The sequence below is a fragment of the Camponotus floridanus genome, unplaced genomic scaffold (genome assembly GCF_003227725.1).
Source record: "Camponotus floridanus strain SB8 unplaced genomic scaffold, Cflo_v7.5 scaffold140, whole genome shotgun sequence".
Taxonomy (NCBI): domain Eukaryota; kingdom Metazoa; phylum Arthropoda; class Insecta; order Hymenoptera; family Formicidae; genus Camponotus; species Camponotus floridanus.
The window spans coordinates 360110-384192 of record NW_020229260.1 but is presented as its reverse complement, the minus strand read 5'-3'; the positions used below and the strand labels follow the sequence as shown (position 1 = coordinate 384192).

At 31.0% G+C, this 24083-nt stretch overlaps 5 protein-coding genes across 12 annotated transcripts; 2 read left to right on the top strand and 3 right to left on the bottom strand.

Annotated features, from left to right (window-relative positions):
• Positions 1 to 298: 298 nt before the first annotated feature.
• LOC105255704 (protein SMG5) lies at positions 299 to 5133 on the bottom strand. The gene is made up of 8 exons (XM_011265150.3): positions 4873 to 5133; positions 4177 to 4399; positions 3849 to 4013; positions 3470 to 3738; positions 3202 to 3382; positions 1360 to 3109; positions 930 to 1265; positions 299 to 649 (listed from the first exon to the last, which is right to left on the bottom strand). The coding sequence occupies exons 1-8, from the start codon at positions 4965 to 4967 to the stop codon at positions 582 to 584; spliced, it is 3087 nt and encodes a 1028-aa protein (XP_011263452.1). The 5' UTR covers positions 4968 to 5133; the 3' UTR covers positions 299 to 581.
• LOC105255703 (hypothetical protein) lies at positions 5128 to 6522 on the top strand. 3 transcript variants are annotated; one of them, XM_025406377.1, is made up of 4 exons: positions 5128 to 5561; positions 5644 to 5798; positions 6010 to 6243; positions 6318 to 6522. In XM_025406377.1, exons 2-4 carry the CDS (start codon positions 5646 to 5648, stop codon positions 6492 to 6494), a joined length of 564 nt encoding a protein of 187 aa, XP_025262162.1. In that variant the 5' UTR covers positions 5128 to 5561; positions 5644 to 5645; the 3' UTR covers positions 6495 to 6522. The 3 variants fall into 3 exon arrangements, with proteins under 3 accessions (XP_025262162.1, XP_011263450.1, XP_011263449.1); XM_011265148.3 differs by having other exon boundaries at positions 5636 to 5798; XM_011265147.3 differs by having other exon boundaries at positions 5628 to 5798.
• A 317-nt stretch (positions 6523 to 6839) lies between these two features.
• Positions 6840 to 7741, top strand: LOC105255702 (thioredoxin-like protein 4A). Its single transcript, XM_011265146.3, has 3 exons — positions 6840 to 7044; positions 7146 to 7282; positions 7502 to 7741. Exons 1-3 carry the CDS (start codon positions 6967 to 6969, stop codon positions 7713 to 7715), a joined length of 429 nt encoding a protein of 142 aa, XP_011263448.1. The 5' UTR covers positions 6840 to 6966; the 3' UTR covers positions 7716 to 7741.
• A 443-nt stretch (positions 7742 to 8184) lies between these two features.
• Positions 8185 to 20581, bottom strand: LOC105255700 (tyrosine-protein phosphatase 10D). Of its 5 annotated transcripts, XM_011265144.3 has the most exons (23): positions 18277 to 18809; positions 16979 to 17427; positions 16142 to 16426; positions 15762 to 16040; positions 15268 to 15537; positions 14751 to 15092; positions 14311 to 14628; positions 13634 to 13984; positions 13174 to 13464; positions 12849 to 13052; positions 12637 to 12742; positions 11263 to 11489; positions 11089 to 11165; positions 10748 to 10882; positions 10555 to 10677; positions 10317 to 10465; positions 10018 to 10153; positions 9729 to 9795; positions 9546 to 9641; positions 8839 to 8937; positions 8626 to 8685; positions 8395 to 8553; positions 8185 to 8292 (listed from the first exon to the last, which is right to left on the bottom strand). In XM_011265144.3, exons 2-23 carry the CDS (start codon positions 17412 to 17414, stop codon positions 8285 to 8287), a joined length of 4218 nt encoding a protein of 1405 aa, XP_011263446.2. In that variant the 5' UTR covers positions 17415 to 17427; positions 18277 to 18809; the 3' UTR covers positions 8185 to 8284. The 5 variants fall into 5 exon arrangements, with proteins under 5 accessions (XP_011263446.2, XP_011263444.2, XP_025262165.1 ...); XM_011265142.3 differs by lacking the exon at positions 18277 to 18809 and adding an exon at positions 20093 to 20581 and having other exon boundaries at positions 8185 to 8553; XM_025406380.1 differs by having other exon boundaries at positions 8185 to 8553; positions 16142 to 16423; positions 18277 to 18810.
• Positions 20582 to 21191: 610 nt separating this feature from the next.
• LOC105255699 (60S ribosomal protein L10a) lies at positions 21192 to 23760 on the bottom strand. Of its 2 annotated transcripts, XM_011265140.3 has the most exons (5): positions 23637 to 23760; positions 23134 to 23289; positions 22218 to 22366; positions 21507 to 21679; positions 21192 to 21429 (listed from the first exon to the last, which is right to left on the bottom strand). In XM_011265140.3, the coding sequence occupies exons 1-5, from the start codon at positions 23639 to 23641 to the stop codon at positions 21259 to 21261; spliced, it is 654 nt and encodes a 217-aa protein (XP_011263442.1). In that variant the 5' UTR covers positions 23642 to 23760; the 3' UTR covers positions 21192 to 21258. The 2 variants fall into 2 exon arrangements, with proteins under 2 accessions (XP_011263442.1, XP_019884485.1); XM_020028926.1 differs by lacking the exon at positions 23637 to 23760 and having other exon boundaries at positions 23134 to 23330.
• Between the last annotated feature and the right edge of the window lie 323 nt (positions 23761 to 24083).

The following is a 24083-nucleotide window of genomic DNA, read 5'->3' as shown; positions in this document are numbered from 1 at the left end:
TAAACTAACTATAAAAACGCATTGAATGTGAAAATATTTGCTGATAGTTGATAATTTGAATCAAATCTATATATAAGACTATTATAATTTGTCTTTTTTCATATCTACAGAGTTAACACTTATTTCACAAGTAATCCAAAGTAATGTTATGCAAAGAATTTAAATAGTTTCTCGCTTCAATGAACATGAATGCACATTATTTAAATCATGCTTCTTGTTCTTCAATAGCACATTAATTTGCATCTCTGAACAGCTACAATTCTCCAGTCGAATAATAGGGCTGATGAGAACACATTGGTTTCTAATTATTTAAAAACGTTTACTTAAAAATACAATTCCTTTAAACATAAATGGCGATATGAATAGTTAGAAAGAGAAAAAACGTCGTTTTATTACTTAGTTTTCCTGCACGTGACGGAAAAGGACATTCTATCGGCACCGATTTTATAGCGGCACAATTCTGTCAATTTTCCGTTTTTTGTATGCGTGGGTTTCCAACCCGCTTGCCGTGCTTGCCTTCCGATCGGCTGAGAATCGGCTGAGAATAGCAGCAGATGATCACGCACATGTGACTTGTTTGCTCAACCATGGCTTTTAATCGACGATTTCCACTTTGTTTGAAACGACTCTATATGCTCCAGATTAACGCCTATATAAAATAAATGTAGATCAAATCAAATGTTATATTTACCACAAGAATGAATTTCAAAGTTTCCTTTTTTATTTAAAAGAGTTTTATAATAATGGCAATTATAGTTGAAAATTGAAATTGAAAATGTATACAACTTGTTGAAAATATATAAAATATTTTTTTTTCATAGATATTAGATAATTAATTATGTATCATATGTATTAATTAAAACAATAAATATGAATTAAGTTAAAAAAATGTTAGAAATAAAGAAAAAAAAATTAACTAAAATAACTACCTGCACTTTTCGCTAATCCATCAGGACTAAAAGTCAAGGCTTTTCTGTCATCCAGATTACAACCAGTCAAGAGAGTCACAACGGGTGTCTCCCCATCGCCAGTGAAACCAACCTTTGCTTGTTGAGTAAGATAGTGACAACATTCAATTATCTGAAAGAACAACCATGCTTCCTTGTCTTTTGGTCTTGGCCCTTTTATCAATGGGAGTGCTAAACGCTCGTGAGGTCTCTGCGCCCGCAAAAATCTTGAGCCACGTCTTAATTGTGTCTCCAACCATCGCGTTGCTTCTCTCGCATGGGCGCTTACACGTTTCACTTCGTCCAAAGCAGAGACAACTGTAAACAAATAACATCGATACATCAAACAATGATCAATGATGTGTATCGCTAAGTTAAATGAAATATTTTCTTCAACAATAAATTTACTTACCAACTGTAGGAATCACTACTACAAACTTCTTCGCGTATACTAAGCGCTTAAGAGCCGGTGTATATTTGGCTAACGCTTCGTGATCGGGTACGAGATATGGCGACATCAATCGAGATCGTAACTGACTCTCTAAAGCTCGAACTTCGGCCTTTAGCCACAATTTACCCATATGTCTCATAAGCTTTCCTTTCGAATGTTCAGGCCCGAGATTCTTCTCGTTCAGACCAATAACCTTTGGAGCATTCGAGGAACATGGATCTGTCGCTATAAATAATCGCTCGGTCTGATCGTATTGCACACCTGAATTCTCGACAGAACTGAGATGATGTCCAAATTCAATCAGCTTCAATGCTCTCAGAAGCGTTTCCTCTCGCTTATTCATTTTATATTTGCGCAGTATCTGCCAATCGAGAGATTTGTGAGCATCTTCCAGCAGATTCAATCCCCTGAGATCAATATCTTCTGGTAGAGGAACTATTTTCACACATTCTTTTAATTTCTCCATGTTCGATAGTATTGTAAAATCATTGCTTCTTCGTACGAGAGCCTCGGTATCCATGTTGATCAAATTCAATAAAGTTGTAAAACGTTTCAGCAACGTCCTTTTGGCACATATTCTCACAATGTCTGCGTTACTTTGCAGCCAATCGCAACATACTTTAATAGACATAAGTATTTCTTTGTCGATCAATATATTTAAAATGTCGTCTGGTTTTAAGTTCCGCTTCTTTAATTGTGCCGTATAAGAAATAGTATTGTTTATGCCACATAAGCGATTGTTATCCTCCTCGCAAGTGCTACTCGAGCTCGCATTCGTCGTGATCGTTACGACGCTGCTGGAATTCGTTATTGAATCTTTATCACTTATCGTCTTTGAATCTGTTTGCTGATCGGTTGTGTGCTGCTTGCCATTAACTAAATGATCGCCTCCATCGCAATTATCTATTTTATGGGCGACATCACTCACGTGACCATTTATTCCATTCTTCATCGTGTTTTCGGTATTCTGAATATTATTCGTTGGCGATGATTCCTCATCATCGGTATTATCGTCCGATAATACGGCATTTTCTTCGCTCAATGCATCATCCTCTTCCGTCTCGGATACGTCCGAATTGATCTCATCGCTGGACGATACTAACGTTGATTGCTCTATATCACTCGCATCCGAATCGGAACTAGTTCTTCTTTTTCGTCGACGTAGTTTGTTAAGAAGACTTTTTGATTTATCGCGAATCTTTCTGGGATCTTTGTTCACGATTTTATTATTATCTGATAATTTTGTCTTGTTAGTCTCATCTAAATTGAATGCATTATTGTCATTGCTTAGAGCAGAATCTTTTCTCTCGCTATCTCTATTGTTTTCTTGCTCGAGTGATTCCTGACTTCCTTGTGCATTCTTCGTAGAATAAATATCTGCTTTTGCAGTTGCTTCTGTATCAGGCACTGCTATGTTTATGACAATGTTTTGCAGTCTCGTTATTATAAATTCCAGTAATTGCGATAGTATTGCCAAAGTTATAGCAACAACACCCTGAACTTCACTAGATTCTTTGCTTTTTAATCTAGAAATTGACATTAAGCATATTGTCACAATCTTAAACACCATATCATCTGTTAAGTAAAGTGTTGGTCTGTTCTTGCAATATTGAAGATATGTTTCTATACTATCCATATTTTCAAGGCAATTTGTATTATTTGACTCAACTTGTTCCATCGTTAAACAGTTTTCTATGTCAGTTAAAAGATCCTATAGAAAACAAATTAAATTCCTACTTACTAATCTCGAAAAATATTTATATAAAATTATCAAGAGATATCTCACTTTGTAACATTACATACCTGGCATTCCTGATTTATTCTATCAGAATTCGGATTTTCATAATCCCATAAACGTAATAAAGAAAATAATCGCGTCACACAGTGATGGACAGAATTGTTTTCATCTGTACAAAGAGAATAAGTTATTATAGTTCTCTTTAAATTTTCTTCTGCTCCTTCAAATGGCTCAGGACATAAAACACTACAAAATAATCATAATTATAATTGTTACAAAAATCACACACTTACTATTACTATATAAATATTAATATTTACTATTAATATCAACCTTTTCATATAATGATAAGCTGCATCCAATCCATAATTTTTGCTGCCTGCTGTATTACCAAGCTGATTGTAAGGCATACCGATATTTGGATCAATAGCTATAGCCATTTTATAATATCTGTTTGCTATCATTGGATCCCAATTTGAATCTAATTCTAATTTGTACCTGGTCAGGTCTCCAAGCCATACCAAGCTTCGATGGATCAAACGCATAACGCATTGTTTAACTTCCTTGGTATGAGTTTTAAATTGCCCCATCTTAGTTCTTGCCTATTATTTATTTCAATTTTAATATCATTTCATTTATAATTTGTCAATAATATTGTCATATTAAAAAAAAAATTCATACAGATACTTACTCTTTTCGTATAGTTACTTACATATGATGAAACACTTTCATTTTGAATGAATGCAAAATCAACAACACCAGCAAGATCTAGGTCATATTCTATTTGTAGTCTCAGTATCAAATGATGATAATATCCCACACCCACTGCCAAATGAACCGACAATAATGCTTTTTCTGAATCATTCCAGACGTTACCCTGAAACATAATGTTATGAATTAGAAAACTTTCTCATAAAATGTAATACTATATAAAATATATGTGTACAATTTATCTATATATTCTTCATACAACTAATACTATACTTTTATATGTATCATTATTAATTTCATTTTTTAATATATTAGATTATTAATATTACCTTTCTTAATTTTTTGGCTGTATAAACAACATCATAGAAGGCTCTCCTCCACAGTGTTTCATCTATTTTATGCACATTTCCAACAGGATCTTTCAATAGCAATCTCTCGCAGTAATCCTTAAGTCTCACACGTAACACTTCTATCGATGGGACAAATATATCGCTTACTGTCAGAGCACGATTTCTCTGTTCATCCAACTTCTTGACAATCTCTGTCACGCTCCTTGCAAATAAAATATACACTATTTTATTAAAGACTTAATTAACATGTTTGTGTAGAAATCACGCATAGAAATCATTATCAAAGATACATGCTTAGCTGTGCGAGAGATTTTCCTTTTACATATTTATCTTTATTATTATTATATAACGTTGAGAAAGAGATGGCACAAAAATGTACAAGCTATTTTTCTAAGAATAGATAAATCGTATCTAGTAGAGGGCGCGAAACGCACAAGGTTCGAGAAACGTGCGAATGATAAGAAACAAGCATGGCGAGCATAGGAGGTGGGTTAGGTTTGCGTGTAAAACTTTTTTTTTACTTCATCACCTTCGTCGCCCTTCCAGGACGACGTTACATTTACGCGTAAATATTTACACTTGCAGCGCGATGAAATCATCTTCAGAAGGAAATATTACTTTCGCGAGAGAAGAATAGAGAGAAAATGGAGACAGGGTGACATCATTATCGCTTACTTGTGCAGACGTCTCGTGACTTCGAGGCAGTCCGTTGTTCGGGCCTCCACCGTGGCGTTACACAATTTCCTCATTTTGCGCGACTCATGACCCATGTATCGGCCGACTCGTCCTTACTCATTTCCCCGCGGTCTCCTGACACGCGCATCTCCTTCGCACGCTGAGAAATTCGCCCGACATTCGCCCGTCGTCGCTGCTGCTCGCTTAGCTGCGCGGCTGTCCCCAGCTGTGTCTGCTATAAAATGCTCACTTCCTCTCCTCCTTCCGCGGCACAGTGAGCGATAATGATGTCAGAGTCAGAGATGCCGAAGTGATCTTTCCCACCACTCGGACTCGGCTGTCCTTCCAACCACTCGAGCGTGCTCCATTTGACGTTTCGTAGCGTTTGATTGACCAATCAGAGTGAAGAAATAAGAGCGCGTATTTTCTGCTTACGTTGCAAATTGGATAAGAGCGATCCGGGATCAAAGCAAGATCCGTCAAAGGATGCACACCGGGGAGCCGTATCTAGATATTCGTATATCACACATGACGTAGAATTTACGTTTGAGAATTTTGAACGTTCCTAGTTATGAAAGGATAAACGATTATCAAAGGTGATAAGGACCAATTTGACTTGGATGCAGCATTCTTTTTTCTTGTAAAATCTGTGTAAAATCAGTATTGTAAAAAGGAAACAAGTGAATCAGGTATATTATAAAATTTTTATTTATAAAATTACATTTAAAAGTAAATTAATGGTTGATTTCTATCAGTTTTAAAGAATTTTAGAGATGGAAAATATTGAAATAAAAGCAAAAATTCACGATATTGATCGTGTTATTTCAAAAGCTAAAGAGTTGAGCAATAATGATGGAAAAATAATAAAGCAGCATGATGTTTTCTTTAATGCAACAAAATCAAGATTAAAGTTACGAAAATTTGAGGTAAGCGTATTATCTAATTTCTTATTTATATTTACTATCAGCATATAAAAATGCATATTTTAATAATTGGAACATATTTTTCATAAGATGATTGTATAATATACATTCATGTACTTGTACATAATATTTAAGAATATATGTTTTTAAAATAAAGTTATATTGCATTGCTATGTTATTCTCTTTATACAAATTTTTGTTTTCCGATATATAGGATGGTACTGCACAATTAATTTCTTATGCACGACCCAATGTAATAGGACCAAAAGTATCTGTTTACGATAAAGCATCCATATATGCAGATACTGTAGACTTAATCGAACATATTTTATCTGATTCCATTGGTGTGATGGGAGTTGTAAAAAAGACAAGACATCTATACATGGTTGATCGAACACGAGTACACATTGATAATGTTGATGATTTGGGCAATTTTATAGAATTGGAGGTTTGCGAGTCTTTCTATTGTAAAGCTTTGGCAGTAAATATAAATAGTTTTAATGATATGATATATTAATTCAGGTAATGATGCGATCAGACAATAAGAATATAGTAGATTGCGACCGGGAAACCGCAGAAAAGATTGCTACTGATCTTATGCAAGCATTGTCCATAAAAGAAGAAGATTTAATTGCAGAAGCTTATATAGATTTACTCAATCGCAAAAACAACTTGAATATGGATTCAGCACAGATGTGAAATAATGATTCATTGTCTCTGAAAAATGTAAAAAAATGTTTTTCTATTTTGTAAAATTTAATCATAATAATTTTTATGAAATCTTTTTTTGAAAACAATATAAAATTAAAAGATTGTCGTTGACAGGCGTGACGTAGGATATTATGCATTAAGCTGCTGATTGGCTGTTGTAAAAAATCTGGAACCTAGAAATTCTCTATTTGATAACCAATCGAAATATCGCTTTGGAACCCTAGAAATTCTCTATTTGATAACCAATCGAAATATCCCTTTGGAACCCTAGAAATTCTCTATTTGATAACCAATCGAAATATCCCTTTGTCGTATCAATGCAACATTGCCCTTATGTGACTTTCATTACATTAATATAAGCAGAGAGAAAACTCTCTGATATGAGAGCGTAATCATACCGGGTAGTGTCAATATTGTTGTTAATCTGATATTGTCAATCTGATTTTACAAATATATCAAAATGTCTTACATGCTATCGCATTTGGAAAATGGCTATCAAGTTGATCAAGCCATTCTATCAGAAGAAGATAGAGTTGTGGTGAGTTTTCCAATATGATACTTAATTCTTCAATTTCGAATTACTGCGACAAAATTATTATCCCATGTTGTTTTTATGGTTGTAAATAATATTTTTTACAGGTTATTCGCTTCGGACATGATTGGGATCCGATGTGTATGAAAATGGATGAAGTGCTCTATAATATTGCAGAGAAAGTTAAGAACTTTGCCGTTATTTACTTGGTCGACATTACGAAAGTACCAGATTTTAATAAAATGTATGTATGAATTTATCTGTATGAAATTTATTTTGAATCAACAATCATAATTAAAGTTGGATTAACTAATTTTTTTAAATTAAAGAGATAAATTCATATAAAGAGAAATTAAATTAGCTAATTAATGTTAGTCTAAATAGAGATTGCAATAATAATAATAATTATTATTATTATACAATAAGATATATGATAAATGATACAATTTTATATTTTTTATAGGTACGAACTTTACGACCCATGTACAGTAATGTTTTTCTTCAGGAACAAACATATTATGATAGATTTAGGCACTGGAAACAATAATAAAATAAATTGGACATTAGAAGATAAACAAGAAATGATTGATATTATTGAGACTGTTTATCGAGGTGCTAGAAAAGGTCGAGGTTTAGTAGTTTCACCTAAAGATTATTCTACTAAGTATCGATATTAATTTATTTAGGAAATACATTAATATTATATTTATTTGACAAAAATAAAAAATTTTTATAAGTTTTGAAAATTTTATGAATTTCATTGAATAAACAATACACATTCTGCTGTAATTATATGTTGCGCATATCTTAAATAAATATAAGTATGAATGCATGTATAAAATGTACGAGTCAAGCTAATAGAGGCATATATACAATTCTTATAGATTACATGTCCTAAATGCAATCTTTTTGTTTCTATTATTTAGTTGTTTTTCAATTCTAGTTAGACTAGAGATTATTTAAGATAGCTGATAATAATGCTGGTAAGCATTAAATACAGTATCACTTCATATATTTTAATGTTATATACATTGTATATAGGAATGTTTATACAGAATTGTGATTATTTGTAAAGAATATATACAGTAACATAATTCTATTTTAAAAGAGTAAATTAATTCTATTTTAAAAGTATTTTTTGTCAACATATTTATTTACATATAATTATAGTTTATACTCTGATCAAATATCTATGTATTCTCTGATTATAATTTAACATGTAAATTATATAATTCAATCATCTCTTTCACACGTCTGTAAAAAAATATAGATTTCATAAATCACTGTTGCGAAGGAAATATAATGCACAATTCATGCAATATAATATAGATTTCAACAAAATGATAGGAGGCTTACTGTTCATTGCATATTGTGTACTATCGTCAAGTGCATCTTGAGCTGATCTCGAACAAATTAATAATGGAAAAGTCTCCTGTTTTAAACTTTCTCTACTTAATTCATATGATGAATTGTTCAGTGATTTATAAATGACACAATCCAAAGTTCGGGATTTTCCTAAAGATAGCATTTGTCAACACAATATTTTTACAAGCAAAAGAATTTTGATATATAATCTGTCCTACTGACCTACAGGAATGTGATGGGTTTTTACATTTATAGAACCCATTGATTTGTATTGTCTCAAACCTTAAAGCAAAATTACACGGAATGAAATCTTTGACATGATAAAAATGAGCTTATTTACAACAAATGGTATTGAATAGAGTTGTATTCCTTTTTTCCGCCTTTTTAATATAATATATAACAGTTTAGATTCGTAAGATTTTGTTCCAATCTTACCACTATTTATGTTTCTTCTTTGGTATTTTGTTGACCAAGGAAAGAGATTGTTGATTGATTCCAGAGACTCCATAGATATGGAGCTATTATGTTTTTTTACTAGAACAAATAAACATGCACAATTTTAATTGCGCATTATATTAAATGATAATAGAAAAAAATATAAATAGTCTTGCAATATAGAATCTTAATTCACAAAAAAGCCTATTTTATATTGAATAGATTTTTCTAGGAAAACAAGATTTTGCTGTGGTATTGCCAAATATATCGCTGAATTAAAATATAATTTATTTGTCCCATGTTACATAAATGTATGCAAATAACAAAAGTGAATAGTGCGCTACAAAGTTATTTTCAGGTCACATGCAGAAAAGCAATAAGCATATAAGCGTGTCAATCTAAGAAAATATTATTAATTAAGAGAATAAAGTGGAGAAGAAATAAAACTAATAGATAATATGATAAATGAATAAATTAAGCGAAACAATTCAGATGAAAGCAAAGTGAAGAAAGATGGCATGATCAAAGCATTTCTGCCTACCTCATCATGTGTTAGAGTATAGTTGAGGAAGAGACTCTCATTCTGTAGTACAAAATAGAGTTTAATTATTAGATAGTTATAGATAGATTACTACCATGCTTTCTTCGATATTACTACAAAGTAATATTTAATTTATTTTACAAAAAATACAAAATATATTACGTACATATTTCAAGATTGTTGATTAGATTTGCATCTAAATTCGTTGTATCTTTGATCTTAGAGATATTTTCGTACACTGGATCAACAGGTGGTGGTTTATCTACAAGAATGCAGAATCACGTGAATTTTTATTATTCTTAATTGATAAATATATATTATATATGAGGATAATATAAAGGATACTTACAGGTTTTTAAGAAATAGGGATTTTTGAGTACTTGTTTTATACAATTATATATATAAGCATATTGACTCTGAAAATACGAAAAAATATATATTCTATATTATATAAAATTTATAGGAATATTAATAAATATATCACACATACAGAATTAACAAAAAATAGATAATGTGACTATACAAAATTTATATATATGAATAAGGTTTAATGTTTTCTTAGCAAGAATGTCGATTTTATAACTTTTTAAATTTTAATATTTAGCTTAGAAACTATTATACTGATGCGATTTACTCACTTCTCTTTGGACCATATTTATTCTATGATGTCGCAGTCTGTACACAGTTCCGAAGACGTCTAACTTTCTATTATCTCTAAGATGTTGCAAGAGAATATCTATCGCTATTAATGTTCCTGTCCTACCGATGCCTGCACTGTAAAATAAAATAATATTTTTCTATTATTAAATATAATATAACAATTTTAATTAATTAAGAAAAACCAGCATTAATCCATTAATTAAAGCAATAATTTATAAAATCGATCATCGGAATTGAATTTGCTGATTTATGATGTTTTAATTATATTTATTTATACCTGCAGTGAACGACAATAAAATCTTTACTGGCACTAATATTGCGACGCATAATTTGACAGAAATTAATCATTGCGTCAAAGTCTTCCGGAACGTCGTGATCAGGCCAATCTTTAAAGTGCAATTGAGTGATATTTCTTTTTTTATTCTCCTGTAATTTTATTATTCATGTTATATATACTCTTTGCATCTAAAGATTGTTTCTGTTGTAAATATTTTATTCGTGCAAAAACACCGAACCTTTTGTAGTACAAGTGTTCTTTGGATATGTGTCCTAAAATCGAATTCGCTTGTACATCGTATTGTCATGTTTTCATATCGGAAGGTTTCCTTAATAATTGGATAATATTGATGACATTTTTCCTGAAAAAAGGAGATCAGTAGGGGATGAAAATAATATTGTGTGAATTATATCAACAATCGAAGAATTTACTTTGCCCTTCTCGACCAATTGTGTTAACATAACTATAACACTAATATTATATTGATCGATCATTCTCCAAAAATCATAAGTAGTTTCCTCCTTTGGACCCTGACAAGCTATGTATTCGTCCTCTCCCGTGTATCCCTAAAATATACAATGTAATACTAATTACATAAATATTTACAAATTTAAAATATTTAATTTTGATTTAAAATTCTTTCTTTCTTTTTAATTTATGAAATTAATATTTGATAATGTTTAGAAAAAAAAATTTCTTCAGTTTTCCTTCACTTGATAAGAAAGATTGTTACTCGCACACCATGTGTATATACATCATATCAAATGCTTACCCTAATAAATGATGCGTTGATATAATCTGTGTTAGGATCGTTATCTATCACTTCCAGCTTTACTCTTGAGAAATCATCTGAAAGTATGAATCACGTATATATCCAAGTATGTGTATATGAGTATACATGTATGCGTATGCGCATATATAGAAATAGAGATAAGAGTATTCGTACAGGGTAAAATGTCAGAGTAGCGATTTTTCTTTCGATTCGCCTGCAAACAGGCGGTATTCGTGGGCATCTGCAAATCGACGCTGAGAGTTTGAAGCAGTCGAAATTCATTGCTCAATTTCCCAGGATTATCGACCAATTGTTGACAATGGCTAACGAATTTCTTTCTGGTGAACGGGGCGGGTACAGGCGAACCGGGCATGTCAGAGTGCAAGAATCTTCGCAACACTCTGAAATAGCAGAAAGATTATGTGGACATTTGTTTTATCTATTATTTTTATATTTTATTTTTATATTTTATTTGTATCTATTATATAATTTATATTTTATATAAAACGTATAAACTAATAAAATATTACGTTAATATATTTTATTGTATATACGGTAAATGCGTAAAAAATAATCAATATAAAATACACGGAGATTTATTTATACACGTAATATAAAATAATAAAATATATAAATAAACGCACGCGCATGAAACAAAAGAGTTTATAAAAGAATAATCACTGAATGGGATCAACGTCTTCGTTAAGCTTCAACGAAGGTCGTCGAAGCAATGAAGAACGTTGCAGATGCGCAATAGCATTCGTATATTTTATATATGCATATCTTTTCTTGTTGTAGGTAGACACTACCGGTAGCGGTTCATTCATAGTAGGGGAACAATAAAAAACTTACGCAATAAGCATACGCACTTGGCTAGAAACGAATATACCGACTCGATTTTCCAAAAGGTCGAAAGAGTCATAGCCGAATTCCCCGCGGGGAATTTTTTATAGCGGACTTTTTGCTTACGACACAGTCTCTATTGTATTCACTCGCATCTCTTTTTCGCGCGTTTAAAAATATCCATGTGATAAAAATACTCGATTCGAAGTACGAACTCGCGATAGTTCGCGATAGACACCTCGTCATGCACTGAGCCGACAATACGTTGTATATCTTAGCGTGCCTATGATAGACCTGTGTATGTATCGAGCGACCTTGCTCATGCTTTACAGCTATATAGCTCTCTTCTGAGTCATGGAATAAATATTGATCATTGTTCATAACGTGTACCTGTCCGGTGTTTCAAGCTTATCATGTGTCATATCATCGCGATGGGATTTTAATTGGTCCGAAAATAATACCGATCCATTATTGTAATTTGAAATTTTCGATTACAAAAATGATACTTTATCTTACTTCATTACTAAAAAAAGAGTTTTCCGATAACGATACTCGAGATGCATGGATCGAAAACATCGCGTTTAATCGAGATAAACAAGTTAATTATCTTTATTACTATACGTGTTAGTGATTATTTATGTCTCTTCTAGTATATTAAAGATCGATTATCTTCTAGTATATCAAAGTAGTACAATTGTAACTTACATATACGGTGAGCATTTTCGCACGAGCAACATCATCGTTACCAGTATTCCGACGAAAAGAATACCAAAAACGGCGCCGATCACAAGAGCAACATTCAGCTCTGCATCTAATATTGCAAAAAAATGAAGTAGATACTTTGTTATATAACACATTTATACGTTAGCGAGATTAACCATCCGCACTTTGCGTGAAGATGGCAAGGTAATACTTACTTGTTTTTATCTTAAACACATCGGAATCGGTGTAACCACCATAAGTAAACGCTCTCATTCTAACATGATACCACGTATCTGGCTTGAGAGGTCCATTGCAATACATTTGTTTAACCGTCTTGGACGAGACCTCCTTGCAGTTGGTGTCCTCTCCGATCGTATATTTGACAGCTTTTATGTGTCCGTAATCAACGATGTCGCTCGCTGAACGGAAAAGTTATAGATATTTAATGATACACGCGATACGTTCAGATTTTTTTCACTACTCCGTAAACTGTGCATATATGTATTATCCCATATCCATCTATATAAACATATCACCTACGATAAGGATCCCATTGTGGCCGTGTCGCTTGATACGTTATGGAGAAATTCATCATCATTGCTTCTTCCCAAGAAGATACATTAGGCCAGAACTTATTCTTCATATCAAATCTCGTGTTTGATTGAACATTATTGTATCCCTCCTGTGATACCATAATGGCGTAATATTTAATATCGCCGTTGGTATCGAGGAATAGGGGAAGCAAGATAGCAGCCGTAGTTGTAGATCTACGTGCCTTGTATGGATCTATAGTAATTAATTTAATATATTCTTTGTCAGGTTGCGGTGGTACTAAAACATAAAAAGGACCTTTTAAATTATAGAATTGATTATGAGTAAAGAAGATACAAATACTTCTAAATCTTATGCGATACCGATACAATAAAAGATAAATACAATGATATAATAAAAAATGGAAAATCAGTCTGAATTATATATTCGGAAATATATTAATACATACTGCCAGCAGGATACAACTTGCTTTCACTCATTGAGTTTGGCTTGAGAGTATCGACGCCCTTAACTTTGGTGGATATCGTAAAAGTATAATTGTACTCCCCTTTCAATTCGTTGAGATTTATCGAGCACATATTATTGTTGCAAATATCTTCTATGCATTCATATTTTTTATAAATAGAATGGGATGGATATTTCTCCCTAGTACCGTAAACCGACACATTGAAGAATTCAAATTCACCGTTCAAAGAACAGGGTAGGCCCCATGTTACAAACGTATCCAACACATTATTGTTATTCGGATTTTCTTTAATAATAATGGACGAGGAATTAAATTTCGAGATTGCTTCTGGAACTGAATACAATCATACATAACACTTAATGTAATACTTAAAAGAAAAGCAAGGAAAAGATAAAAAAAGTATTTTTGAAATTATTAAATGCCTTCTATACACAATTGCATAAATATATTACTGATAAAATCAATTTATCAACAAGTGCTTATTTATCTCGATTATTTCTGTTACTTGTATCGAAATTTTAAATTTATACTAAAAAGGTTTTAATTTTATATATTAAAATGGTAGACATAAAATATTAGATATGCATAAAAATAGCTTAATATTTTAAATAATAATTTTTTGTTATAACGAAATGAAAAGATGAAAATATAATATATACCCATGCTATTGGTTGTAATATTTTGAGTATTGCCATGCTCGCTCCATCCCGCTCCTGTTCTCGCTCTCATTTTTACGGCATACATTGTGTATGCTTTTGCCTCGAGATAAGTATAATCAAATATGCTTCCGCTTACGTTATATTTTATGGAGGTCATCGGTTCGCGAACACACCAATTTGGAATCGGATATTGCACTGTCCACGTAATTGTCATCTCAAATTCTTCTAAATTACCAGGCAAATTTTCCGGTGGATACCAAATCAAAGTGAATTGCGAGTCCGTAATGTTATCGAACATAAATTTAGGAGGAGATGGCACTAAAATTATAATTTGAAGTTATACATTATTATTACTAAAAATCACATATTATGTAACTAATTATAATTAAGCTGAACTATTATTAATGATGAGAATAAACGATGAGAATACATATACTCACCAGTTTCCAATGTCGTAACATTGATCCCGTCGCTTAATTCACTGTATCCCGCGATATTAGCGGTTTGTGCTCTGCAAGTATAACTTGTAAAAGGACTCAAATTTTCCACCGTCGTATTTATGACGACAATGGGAGTTGCAGCTACATCTGGATCGATTGACGTTATATCATAACCATCGGTAAGTTCGTAGCCTCTTCCATCGCTGCCTGTTACATTACATATAGTTATTATGTTTTGCAACGTACATTGATTGTTCTCTTTTTCGATCATCCAGATCATCGTTATGTTATTCACGTGTATAATCGGTAAGCCTGGAATGTGCGGCTGTGGTGGATTTGTTTCTAAAATATTGAAAATAATTTCAAAATTATTTTAAAAAATCGATCTTTATATTGAATAAAACACACTGTTAGAATTTAGATAATATTCAGCATAAAATATACAAAGTATATAATATACACATATAAAATATACACATATAAAATAAACAGATCTCATGAAAAAAAATTTTCTTACTGGATTCAAGTGTAGTACCACTTTTACTTGCTGCTGTCCCATTAATATCATCTTCGTTTACAGTATTGATAAACACTTGATATGTCGTACAAGCGTTTAAATTTTCAATTTGTATGTTCGTTTTCGTGATATTCTCCTGAAAATTGAATTTATTCGGATCTATAGTTACGTGATAATGCTTCAAGCAGAGTATAGATTTCGGTGGTTTCCACTTGACGAGCAGTGAAAAATTTTTAGGTATTATCTGTAAATCTTGCGGCTCTAACAACTCTGCAAATTAATAAAATATTAAATTTGTTAAAAGTCCAGCTGTCCTGCAATTCACAGAAAGTAAATATGTAAAATATTATATTAGTATAATTTTAATTCAAGACTTATTTATATTAAGATATCGAATGTTTAAGCTTAAAAAGCATATTTTTCCGAAATTAATTTTGTTAAAAAAATATTAATTTATGCAAACTTTTCATAAGGGGAACAATAGGCTAACTTACGCGGTGAAGTGGTTTTTGCGATCACGTTTACACCGGCAGATTGTATGGTTTGTGCTACCGTTTTGACAGTAAAGTAATATTGCGTGCACGGATCAAGATCATTAACGGTGTAATTCGTGGCGAGGCTTGTAATATTCTTACAAGATTTTTTATCGCACTGTGTAATCGAATAATTGGATATGCAGTTTTTGTATACTTCGGGCGGTTGCCAAGATAATTGAACAGTATTAACGCTGACGTTCTGCACGCTTAGATAGCGTACATCTCCGATTTCGGAAACTGAAAAAAAGGAGAAATTAATATATCAAGAATATTAATTAATTTTTTAACTTGAATTTTAATGGTTATATTAAATATACAAGCTGCGATTGTAGACCTACTATCGTGATCTGTTGTTTCTGATAGAGTGATTCCCTCAGATACCCAAGAGCTTGTAATAATTGCTACGTTAAACGTGTACAATGTACATGGATCAAGATCAGTGGCATTATGCCATGTAACAGTTTCATTTGTCTCCTTGCAGTTTTTGCTCATCTCATCACATCTCTTGATCCGATATATTATCGCAATGTTCATGTTATTGGTGCACGGAGATTCCCATGAGAGAGCGATCCATTCTACATTTTTAGCGTTTACTTTCAAATCAACTACTTCCCTTGTATCTACTAAAGACAAAATTATACAAGATATAAATAAGCAAGACGCCTTATGATAAAATGTTTTACGTAATATAATTAAATAATTGTTAATGATTTTTTGAAAAATTAAGAAAATTTTTTTTTCTCTATTATATATGATTGCATTATTAAATTAATAATAAAAGATTATAAAAAAAGATTATTGTTATGCTAATTGTCATATTTTCTTTCTTTTGAAACTTTATTGTTTAGCAATTATTTTGTACGGTTTATCATGAAAAAGTATGATAATTAATATAATATAATATATATTATATATTAATATAATATAAAATGTGCAGAATATCTCAAAAATGTATAACAATTCAAATAAAATATTTCCATTATCTATCAATATTTAAATTTATTAAGATTCTTTCTCTATTAAAATCTTTTCTATTAATATTTTTTGATGTTTCTGATTTTTAGTGTTTTTAATCATTAATATATATATGTTAATTAATGTTATATTTTATAAAAAATTCTCTAATTTCTGAAATATTCAATTCTTATATTAATAATTTCTGAAGATTGCTTTACCGCTTGCATTTACTGGCCACGTAGGATTGCAGATCGTATTATCTGTAGGAGTTACATCGGGTATGACAGTAGTAGGAGTAGTAAACAGTAGTTTCGATCGTGTAGTTTTATCGATAGTTGAAGACGATGAAGAATCATCAGTGTCTAGCTGAGAATTAGTTGTCAGAAATTCGGTGGTGAATTCAGAGACAGTTGCAACGTTAAGTTCATAATTCATGATCTTTGTGACACTTTCCATAAACTCAGAGTTGTCACTTGCAAAATTCGCAATATTGTTCGCTGATTCAGTATCGTAATTTATAAGGTTTTTCGTCAATCCAGAATCATATTTCGATTCGAAGGTCGACATCGTTATCTCTTCCGACATAGATGCATCATCGCCGCAAAATACGCAGGGAGCGACAATGAATAATACCAAGAATTTTTCAAGGGTCATATTCTATCAAATGCTGCAAGTAGAAAAAAAATCGATTACTAACGGAAAATTACTGATCTTTTCTTATCTCTTGATCGTTGATAAAAATAAATTGATATATATATATATATATTATACGCATGTGAAACTTTTTTTATATTATTAAAATATGTAATATATTTTGCAACAACTAATCTGCCGCATATATTAAATTATTATTTATCTTAATATAACATAAAAAAGTATTATATGTTATATTTATAGTATATATGTAATATATTTTTATCAAACCAAGATATGAAAGAATCAATAATTCTGTCAAATGATCAATAAAAAATGTTTCCTTCTTTATTATATCTTCATTATTGTTTATGGAAGTTATAAAAAGTTTTTCTCTTTCTTGCTCTTTTTGAACGTTTACATTACAATTATTTTAGATAAAAGATACATTTTTTAAATAATAAAAATTAATATTCTCTCAATTTATTTTTATATAATTCTAGATAATAATTTTTTTTCTTATGAGAGTTGCAACACAATATTTTAAGCGAATGTCATCGTTAATGCGAAAACTAGATTCCCATTAAAATATAACACAGAGCGGAAATGATTCGAAAAATTTGATGATTTACAGCGGTCATATCTATTTCCTTTTGCGTCTGTCGAAACAGGATTACATATGCGTGATCATTCAAGAATGCGATAAAATATTTTTCTCTTAAAAATTTAATTTTTTGTTCTCCACACATATATCTATATCTACGAGTTAATATATTTATTTCTATTTCAATAAAATTTGAATTCTATTTATTTTTATTTCCATAAAATTTGAATTTTACTAATGAAACATGGAATATTGAAAATTGGAAAATAAACGATTTACTTCGATATTTTCAAGAGGGAAGAATCAAATTGATTGAAAAATCTATCATTACGCGTTGATACAATGCGAAATAGTCTCATTATTAATGTATCATATATTATACATTAATGTTTCATTATTATCATTAATTCAGAAATTATCACTGAAACTCCATAAAGCACTATATTCTTCCAGTGTCGATTGATATGAGCGTTTTTACAACTTGGATTAAGAAGCACTCGCGCACTGTCGATCGCGAAAAGATAATTTATGCACACGTTATCATCGGTCTCTGTGGATCTTTCTCGGTGATATTATACAAAAAACATTAAAGTAACTCTCTCGTCGTCGTTGTTGACGCTTTCGATAATCATTGCCCAACTGCGCTCGTTGACAGCCTTCCGCTCGGTTGGTTGCTTGTCTCCGCTCTGGTAGTTGATATCACTGATAAAGGGCTGGAGTCCACTCTCGTCCGAGAGTGCACTGTTTTGCGATCACTTTATTAATCAAATACAAGCGCCGGTCGTCCATCCGATCTCTCGTGACATATTCAATTTTTTTTTCAAGTTCTTTACCATCTCCACGAACAATGGGAGGATAACAGTTACAATAGCGATTTTTGCAATTAATTTCCCTTATCAATATTTTAACTGATTCCGCGAATTTTTAGCCTCACAATCGTACATTTTTTTTTATTTGAAAAGCAGGAGAATGCTATTTTTTCGGAGCATCGATTATCTTTTGGTTGACAAAGCTTGGGTTTTTAAAAATCATTGTATCTAAAAATTGATTTTATTGCATCTCACATTGATAATTCCAATTTCAAGAAATTTTAAAGTCCTCTGCATTTTAATTAATATTTTGTAAATTATTTATTTAATCGTAAATATTTTGCGAACACACTTTAATTCGCGGACACACTAATCAATTCGGCAAATTTGATAACTCATCTGATCCTCTCACTTGAGAAAATGATCAATAGGCAATTTTAATGACTCAATGATTCCAAATGATTGATGATCAATTGCTGATTAGAAAATATTCTCACATTGATAATGCAAACACATTGATTGTGATTATTTTCGTTTTGATTCGAAATATAATTAGACAAGTAGTATGAAAGTTATTTATACTTATCACATTATATATACATATATATGAAAAGATACAATTTTATCGGAAATAAAAACTAGATCTTTGTAAAATATATCAGTAAATCATTTTTACTAAGAAAAAAAGAGAATGTGTATATGTTATACCATATCATATCGTATCGCTTGTATTTATCAATTAAATTTATTTTCACTCGCTACGTTTTTATTATTATCTCGTTATCAATTACACGTTTCGATATGTTCCTCGAATAATAAAATAATTTGTGTGACGACTGCCACATAAAATTTTAAGGGTAGAAAGCAACAATAACATTAAAAGAGATCGTCGCTTATATTCTTTACATATAATAAATATTATATAATTCGTAATCTATTGATAACAAAACCTGGAATAAAAATTTGATTAAGATAAAGTTTGATTGAAAAATAAATTTTTGTTATCTACTTGTAAAACAGAACAATTTTTTATTTCTAAGTGCTTATAATTTGAATCAATATTTTAATAGCCATCTATATAGAAAATTTTGTAATTTCTCTATATTTAAATAAAATAAATCCTTAAAATTTTATTCAATTATCAATTATCCTATATTCATTTATTTTATTCAAACATATATAAATAAAAATTGTATAAGCCTTAAAACAATTTTACATCAAGTTTTCAAAAGCGACTATTCCATTATTTTTATTCTCAAGAACAAACTCAAAATATGTCTACTCACACATCTCAAACCTGAGTCCTGAATATTTTACTGTATGTATTCAAATTCCCACATGGATCATAACAAGGGGAACGGCGCACTGATCAGAAATCAAGAAAGACTGCTAAACGTGTGTAATCGGTACGAAAAATTCGCAAGAATTACACATGTGAAAAAGCGCGAAGAGGGAGTAGAACCGCTAAATGCTAGAGTTAACAGTTCCGCTGGTATCTGCTTACGAAGTAAAACTCGAAACTATATACTTCTTCAAAGCGCAGCGACCGCCACTGGACTGCTCCCACAAAGATCGTTGGAAATAGCATGGCCTATGGTATGCCTATAGTATGCCTCATGTCTATGGGGGTCTCTCTCAGAAGGACCCACGCACACATATACATATATACGATCTTCATGAGAGCATAGGTCCTTAAAGCATCCGGATCCAAGATCCGGCCATTTCTTTTTTCGAACCTGTACTTTTTTTTATAATTCTTTGTCTATAATACAGGTATTATTCAAAAATTTAAGAAATACACTGAATATTGCTAGGTGAAAACGCAAATAATACAAATAATAGAAAAATAGAATAATACAAGCGCAATTAATACAAATAAAAAAATATTTTAAATTATTCACTAATATGTTGTAGAGTATTTTTAATGTAGCAAGATCATTTTCAGATTCACACAAGATTTCTCACTTCTGATATCAATTTATCAGTGAAAATTCAAAAGCTTTATATAGATTAATGCATATTTAATATCAATATTATATTATTCTATACATGTATGTTTATACAATTGCACATTTTTAAAATGTTAAAATAAAATAGTTATTGAAAAATGTTCTCTCTTTTCTGATCGTTATTTCATAAACAATAACAAACATATACATATGTTCTCTCTGCGAAAAAGTAGAACATATCATGATAAACATTAATCTCTTCGACGAATTTCTTACATCAATAACTTTACTGTGCAATGAATATGTATAGATATATATTGTATTAAAATTCTAAGAATTTTTATCAAAATTAGCATCGCATTTCAAACGTCGGAAAGTAGCTCTTTCTCGCAAATATGATGAGATATGTCATAGAGGAAGAAGGATGAATGTATCGCAACTTTTTTTTCTTTTTTATTCCAACGAATTTACATTCGACATGTATTTGTACCAAGTACATGTACTTAGTACAATCTCTGTGGTGGCCCCATAGTAGATTTGATGTGAAGCGAACGTACATTCTGCCAGTGTTTCTTTAACAACGAAACAAGGAAATTTATCGAAAGATGAACATTTTGCACTAACTCATCAGGTGTCATATCAACGTGTCCAACAGCTACTGACAGACATAAAACCTGTAAAACAAAATTAAACATTAACAAACGTTATAAACGTTATGTGAATTAAGAAAAATATATAGATAAAAATGCACCTTTTTCATTTGAAACTTGATGGTAGCTTTGACTTCGTCGATTTTTCCGACCATTGATTCCTGGTGAGATAACAGTCCAGGGAATTTACCGGCTTTATTTAAACCAGGACCGAGAAGACGGGGAATTTGTTTGATCAAAGACTCACTCGCTAAGAATGCATCGTATTTCTTTGCTGCAAAGAAGAACGCAAATACATAAAGTATTATTCAATTTTAATTCTAAATAGATGTTATAAAGACTAAATTTTTAATATTACTGATAGAGATAAATTTTTAATATGACTGATCTCATTTAGAAAAAAATTTTTATCAAAATTAAATAATTTTTAAAGATATTTTAAGTATGTATGTAGGATTTTAATCATTTATTAATTAAAATAACTTTTCACATTAAGAGATTTCAAAAATATAAAATTTACAAAGATTGAATTCTTTCTAGTTGTCTTGTGTTAATAAAAAATTTTTAAAAAAATTTTTATTTGTAAAAAAGAACATTTTTATAAGGAAAAAAAAAAATCTTTTTTAGATCAGACATGTATCGACACGGATTGAGTTGCAATGCTACGATTCACATTGCCCTCACCAAGTGAAGAATCTTTAATCTCCTTCCTCTTGACGACCACCATTCTTATATGTAAATAATGATGGTGCTTTTGGGAAGGTAATAATTTTCCAATATTAGAATATAGAAAAATGATGTTACCAACATACCAAGTTTTTTAACGAGTTTCTTGTTCTTATTAAGTTTTTTCAGTGCCTCCGCATCCATATATGGAATATTGTTAGCTTTAGCCTCATCGCAATGCTGTTGATCACCAAGAACACATACTTGCATTTTTGGTCTGGGAATATTCTTCAACCTTAATATGATAAAAATCATTAGCAGCCAAAGTTTAAAAAAATATAATCCAATCTTCACAAATTTCCATAAATTTGTATTAAATTTATTGCAAGATGTAATTGTTAAAATAATTTTCATTATTTATAATGTAAAAGAGAGAAATATTTCAATATATATAATAATTAGAATTGTCCTCTCAATGTTCTCAGATTTAAATATTTTGCCACATATAAATTATTCAGATAATACATGCAATAAATAAAACATCACAGAATATTGATGACTTGATAGATTAATTAGGAAAATAATATTATACAATACAAATGGTATTAAATTTATTGCAAAATGCAACTATTTGGATAATTTTCACTATTTACTTTATAATATTATACTCTATATTATTATAATTGGCTATCAGAGAAATTATATTCTCTAAAAAATTTTTAGGATTAAAAAATTCTCTATTGAAGAATCCATCTCTATATTTAATATTCAACAATACATGAAATTTTCCTTAGTCAAAGTATAACTTACCATCAGGATCTTGCTCATGAGGCATGATCCTGTATAATTTAAGTAACGGTATAATTACCTCCCCAATTTATTTAAGACCCTGGGTATAGGTCCGCTAGGTAAAATCCTAGCTCCCTGACAAGATACATGAGGCATTCTTTACAGACTTTATATTCAATTTATACACTATTCATATTTAATGTACAGTATACATAATATTACAATTATTATTTTAAATCTGAAAAAATGCCTCAAAGTCAGGTAAGAACATACTTTACAGTGCCTGAGAAACGCTTGTCCTTTTGCGGATCATAGTTCTTCAAACCGATCTGAAGCTCTATAGTCTCTAAAAAATTTCTCTTCTTTTCTTGCGAATGTTGGAGCACACCGTTTACGCACTCGTAAAGAGTATCACGCGAAACCTTGGATCTGCAATTACAATAAAATAGAAACATGCATAGTTTTCCGTAAGATTCCGTAAAATCACTTCTATAAAAACAATACGCGTTTAATTAATTTGACGATTTTATTTAGAATCTCGAAAACATACATATAGTTAGTAAAATTAAATTTAATCGTGAACTGAAATAAATGCACGCTATATTTATGATGCTTCAATGCAACATATCGACATTGCAGAAAATGTCTCATAGATATTTTTCGGCCAAAAATAATATATGCTTGTCAACAAGCGCAATTCGATATATTTATTCGCAACAAATTGGCAAAGTTTGCATAAACGATTGCGAATATAAAGTTGGATTTTGGATACTCACGTCATTTTGTCGAATGGAGGATGACGAAGGCACAACTAACTTCTCGACAACCGATACCGGAAAGGAATGAACCGTGCAAGAAAAGTCGTGTCGCTACACTCGAGTGCAATGTATCTTAGATGGCAGCTCTGTATGTATCAGGTTAAAGTCACTAGATTAACAAAGGCCGGTATTCATAGTCCGATCTTATATTTGAGATCGTCTTAAGTTCGAGCTTGAAATGCTACGCAGCTATTTGATTGGTTGAATGAGGTCTTAAGTCAACCTCGAAGCAGACTTAAGATGATCTTAAATATAAGATCGGACTATGAATACCGGCCAAAGTACCGCAATTTTGATCTCAATAAGATAAGCTGGAGCAAAAATGGCGTCCGATAGTATAGATATAGGCTGCGATTGTTGCATTTCTTCACGCAACAACCTGGCATTTTTGATATTTTCTTCTTT